Source organism: Chrysochloris asiatica, unplaced genomic scaffold (genome assembly GCF_000296735.1).
Source record: "Chrysochloris asiatica unplaced genomic scaffold, ChrAsi1.0 scaffold00423, whole genome shotgun sequence".
NCBI classification, from domain to species: Eukaryota; Metazoa; Chordata; class Mammalia; order Afrosoricida; family Chrysochloridae; genus Chrysochloris; species Chrysochloris asiatica.
Genome location: NW_006408941.1, coordinates 1,387,558 through 1,392,913, shown reverse-complemented (window position 1 = coordinate 1,392,913; position 5,356 = coordinate 1,387,558). Strand labels below are relative to the sequence as shown.

Below are 5,356 nucleotides of genomic sequence, written 5' to 3'. Positions count from 1 at the left end.
ATATGGGACATATTTTAACCAATTTTATAATTATAAAATGTTTGTATATCTAGAATAAAACCTCTTTGGTTGTGCTAAATTAATATTTACAAATGTTTTATTGACCTGATAGTAGGCTAATTATTAAGGATCTTTACACATCTAAAGAAACAAAATTATCTGTCCATTGTAGCAGAATATTAGAATTGTCCTTCAAATATGGAAGTGATCATATTAGCCACTTGTGGGGCAAAATAATTTAGTAGGATTTCTTGGTAGTGATAGGTTTCCGCTGATAATGAGCCTCAGCGTTAACTGGGTTGTCTTTACAACCAGTTGGTTTCATTTCTGGTTTAACCAGTTGACTGTTAAGTGTATCTTTGATTGTGAAACCAATTCAAGTCAGTTAACCCATACAAGAAAGGAACTAACTTCTGAGCATGCTCACTTACTCTGTGCTTTAAGTTATTGAGAGAATCAACCTCATAAATCAGTAGTAACATCATTAAAAAGAAAATTATTCATAATATGTAAAATATTTTTACACTTTACTGCAGTGTTTTTTTGTGTTTTGTGGTGTTGGAGTCAAATGTATGTCATGGAAAGTTTAAGCAAGCTTGGTTCTGTTTTTGTTTTAATGATGAAGATTTCAAACCTAGTAGTAGAATGGTGTTCAACAACTGCTTTTACAGATTATTTTATTTTATTGTTTTATAGATAATGAGCTTCAGTCCCCAGGATCTGCGAAGACGTTTGTGGGTGATTTTCCCAGGAGAAGAAGGTTTAGATTATGGAGGTGTAGCAAGGTAGTGATAATATGAATACTCAGAACTTAATTCCTTTCCTCCAAAGGTATCATTATACTTGCTTGCAAATTTTATTTTTCAGTCTTAAATTTCAGAAAAATGAAATGTAGCAAATTGTTGTACCTTAATTTTGTAGCAGCTACAGAATTTCAGCAAATGTTACTTAAATCAGTATCTTCTCTCTAAAGGACTGCTAATTGATTTTTCTCACATTCAGGATAGTCCTGTAAAATAGGGAGAGGTTGATAGACTCACTGAAGGTGCACAACCAAGTTATGGAGTTTGAATATGAGCTTGGTATCATCCAACCATAAACCAATGTTTAGGTTACTACCTCATGTTTGTTCCACATAGCACACAAGGCCCCTACTACAGATCAACAGTACAAATAGTCTTTCAGTTCCTAACTTGAATTAGTATGCATGTCTTAAAAATATTAGGAAAAAAAGTTGTATGAAGTAGAAGTTGGGAGTCTTAATTCTGCTTTCTTCATATTTGCTGTTGTTACTAAGTGCCTTCGAGATGGTTCCAACTCATAGTGACCCTATATAGGGTTTTCAAGGCACAGCTGGTAAATTTGAACTGCCGACTTTGTGGTTTAAACTAACCTATGGTTCAATACATTATTATCCCACAGTGCCATAACAGGATTTCTTCTTTATATTAGAGCTTCCAATCAAAAGCTTAGAAGATTTGCTTTTTCAATAAATATATGTCTCATGGTTTAGAATTTTGCCTACATGCAAGGACTTGTGCATCAGGATTGGATTTGAATATTTTTTACACTTAGTAGTATATGTAAAATAAGAATGTTGTTATTAAGTGTCGTCTAGTCAGTTCAACTCACAGTGACCCTATATAGGGTTTTCAAGGAGCAGCTGGTGGGTTTGAATTGTTGACATTGTGGTTTGTAGTCCAATACTAATACTCCTGGAATTGTTGTGAGGGTTAGAGATATTTTATTCATGATCTGGTCTAGAGCCAGAGTCTATGTGCTTGTTAATTACATTTTGTAGCTTTTATTTGTATTCCTGTATTTCAAAATTCATATTCAGCTATCCCCAAATATACACAATAATCACAGATAAATTGTAAATATGAACAAAAACTTTAAATTTCGTACAAATTTATATACATTCTGTAGGAGAGCAATTATTCTTTGTTACAGATTAGTGTAAGTGGCGTTGCCTCCAGAGGCCATGAACTAACAGGAAAGGAAATCTGAGACACAGCTTTCATACATGTATTGCCTCAGATCAGCTCTATGTCCTGTTCTACCAGACCCACCCTCAGTATATGTTATATACTTAGAAACCATTATTTTCTGTTAGTATCAGCTGGTATTTTTACATTGGAATATGAACATCTCAGAGCATTTTGTCATGAATCACTGGCTTTAAAGATTTAGGTACTAATGGCATTTGATGAGGATCACTATAACCCACTGTGGTCAAGTCAATTCCAACTCATAAAGGACAAGATAGAACTCCATAGGGTTTCCAAGGTTGTGAATCTATATGTAAGCAGGTTGTCTCATCTTTCTCCCATGGAGTGGTTGATAGGTTCAAACTTCTGACCTTTTTGTTAGTAACCTATGTTGTTAAGTGCCATCAAGTTGGTTTTGATTCTTAGCTACCCTGTATAGGTTTTCCGAGGGCAGCAGGCACGTGCTTGAACTACCGACCTTGTGGTTCCCAGTTTAGTGCTTGATCCTACAGTGGCATTTGTAGAATAATATGAGGGGACTTCCAAAGGTTAATGGAAAAATTAACTTTTGGAAGCCCCTCATATTAGACTCTTATTAGCTGCTCCAATCACATGAGTTGACAGTGAATTTTATACTGACTTACTGATTCTAAGACCAACATTTTCATATCCTAACATGTCTGAAATTGGAATGTGTCTTACAGTTATACATAATGGTGCATTTAAAGTCTTAGATTCTTTGAAATACAATAATAAGCAATGTGTAATGTCATCTCTTTAAAATGTGAGTTTAATAGAATCAATAAAAATCAAAATGAGATTAGAAAACTATCACCAGCTGTTGAGGAGTAAGTGCTGTCCAGTCTTCTGACTCATAGCGACCCTAGGAACAGCTGGTGGGTTTGAACTACCAATTTTGTGTTTAGCAGTCCAGTGCTTATCCTACAGGGCCGCATTAGGACTCGAATTAAGGACGTAGACCTTTAAATTAAAACACCTTTAAATTATGATTGAATTGATTATAATAAATCTGTTCATTTTATTTGTGCAGAGAAAAGAATATTGAAAACTGTGATTTGGAAATGTACTTCTCTGCCGATAAGGAAATTCTAGGTGAAACTTAAGAGTAAAAATTCCAACTCATAACCCTATAGGACAGTGTAAAACTCCATAGTGTTTACAAGGTTGTAAATCTTTACAGAAGCAGACTGTCTCATCTTTCTCCCGATGAGGATTATAGATTCCTTGAAACTGAGTAGCACTGTTAGCATGACACTTGCAAGAACTTTTACCTAGAGTTTTCTTTTGCTTTCAGAGAATGGTTCTTTCTTTTGTCACATGAGGTGCTGAATCCAATGTATTGCCTATTTGAATATGCAGGGAAGGATAACTACTGTTTGCAGATAAACCCTGCTTCTTACATCAATCCAGATCACCTGAAATATTTTCATTTTATTGGCAGATTTATTGCCATGGCTCTGTTCCATGGGAAATTCATAGACACAGGCTTTTCTTTGCCATTCTACAAGCGTATCTTGAACAAAGCTGTTGGACTCAAAGATTTAGAATCTATTGATCCAGAATTTTATAATTCTCTCATCTGGGTTAAGTGAGTTAAGCTTGTTTGCATTTAATTTTTCAAAATTAAATTAAATTCACTGTGATATTTTTAATTTACCCAAAATGGAGTTAAATGATTTATACTTGAAACCTTTGTCATTCAATATGAATTTATAGAAATACACCCATATTCTTAGGCAAAAATAGGATGACTTTAAAAGCATAATCATCCAATTTTCTTATTACTTTTATATGTCGCTTAATAGGACATATTGTTGTTAAGTGCTGACACATCAAGTCTAACTCATAGAGACTTGTATGAGGTTTTCAAGGAGCAGCTGGTGGAATTGAATTGCTGACCTTACATTTAGCAGTCCAGTGTTTGTTTTACAGTACCACATCAGTACTGCAATTAAGGACATAAAGACTTTAAAATACCTTTAAATTATGATAGGATTGAATATAACAAATGTGTTCATTTTATTTGTGCAGAGAAAATAATATTGAAGAATGTGGTTTGGAAATGTACTTTTCTGTTGATAAGGAAATTTTGGGTGAAATTAAGAGCCATGATTTGAAACCCAATGGTGGCAATATTCTTGTGACAGAAGAAAATAAAGAGGAATACATCAGGTGAGAAAGAATGCTTTCTTAAACATATTTTAAACTTTTTCTACCACAGCACATTTGTAAATTTCTAGTAGTTTGGGGTGTGGGGAGCGAGCTCTTAAAAAAGTTCCTTTATACTGATGATGAACAGTTTGTTTTTTTTTAAAGTAGTATTTACCTTTGAACTAATCATTATGAGAATGATCGTGTATTATTAAAGACACAGTAGATAGTTTTCTACCATATTAAGTTCATGGAGAAATGAAAAGAGATTGTGCTCTGAAAGGTCAAAGTAGGAGGGATATTTTTTCCTCTACACAGAGCAAGAGCTAATGATATTTGAGTTGAACCTTAATGGGTGGGGAGGTTTCCATTTACAGTGTTTCCTCATTACTGGTTTGTATTTGTTTATATGAGAAAGCTTCAGAAAATGTGTGAGGAAATTTCATTATCTTTTTAATTTTTTCTTGTGAATTGAGTGAAGGTTTACAGAGATCATCAACCTTTACGTTAAAAATATATACTTTGTTTCTTCTCAATGATTATAATTCCCTCCATGCAACAATATTTATTCTACTTCCTTCCTGTAGTTCTTTCCATTCCACCCTCTTTCTCATCCCTTCTCACCTTTGACCTTAGGTAAACGTTGCCTTTTTTAAATCTTCAGTGTTGGGCTATTTTGTGATGAGTATATGAGTATATAAGGAGCTCTGGTAGCGTAGTGGTTACGAATAGGGCTGCTAACCTGAATTTCAGCAGTTCGAAACTGCTAGCAGATCTGCAGGAGAAAGATGAGGCATTCTGCTCCCGTAAAGATTTACAGCCACAGAAACCCTGTGCAGGGTCACTATGAGTTGGAACCAACTACACGGTACTTAACAACATATGAGTATATATGAGTATATGTTGGCTATTTTGTGATGAGCCCTGGTTTGGTGGTGTGGGTTAGTGCGCCAGACTGCAAAGCTGTTTGAACTGCAATGTTGGCGGTTCAAGCTCATCAGCTGCTCCTCGGAAACCCTATACAGTGTCACTATGGGTTAGAACCGACTCGATGGCACTTAACAACAACAACAACATACCTCACTAGTGTTGCTGAGTTCCATTCCAGACCTGAAGGATGGTTAAGGTCCATAGTCTCGGGTTTTAAGATTTTATTGTGAGCTGAGTAATCATTTACATGGGAAAACATTGGG

At 34.9% G+C, this 5,356-nt stretch overlaps 1 protein-coding gene across 1 annotated transcript in view; it reads left to right on the top strand.

The window, feature by feature from the left end:
* The window catches only part of ITCH (itchy E3 ubiquitin protein ligase), a 91,625-nt gene that overhangs the window by 61,346 nt on the left and 24,923 nt on the right, over nt 1–5,356 (top strand). Inside the window, exons 14-16 of the mRNA XM_006876880.1 lie at nt 697–785; nt 3,307–3,600; nt 4,044–4,184. Of these exons, the coding sequence (XP_006876942.1) occupies nt 697–785; nt 3,307–3,600; nt 4,044–4,184 (524 nt within the window). The remainder of the gene's footprint in view (nt 1–696; nt 786–3,306; nt 3,601–4,043; nt 4,185–5,356) is intronic.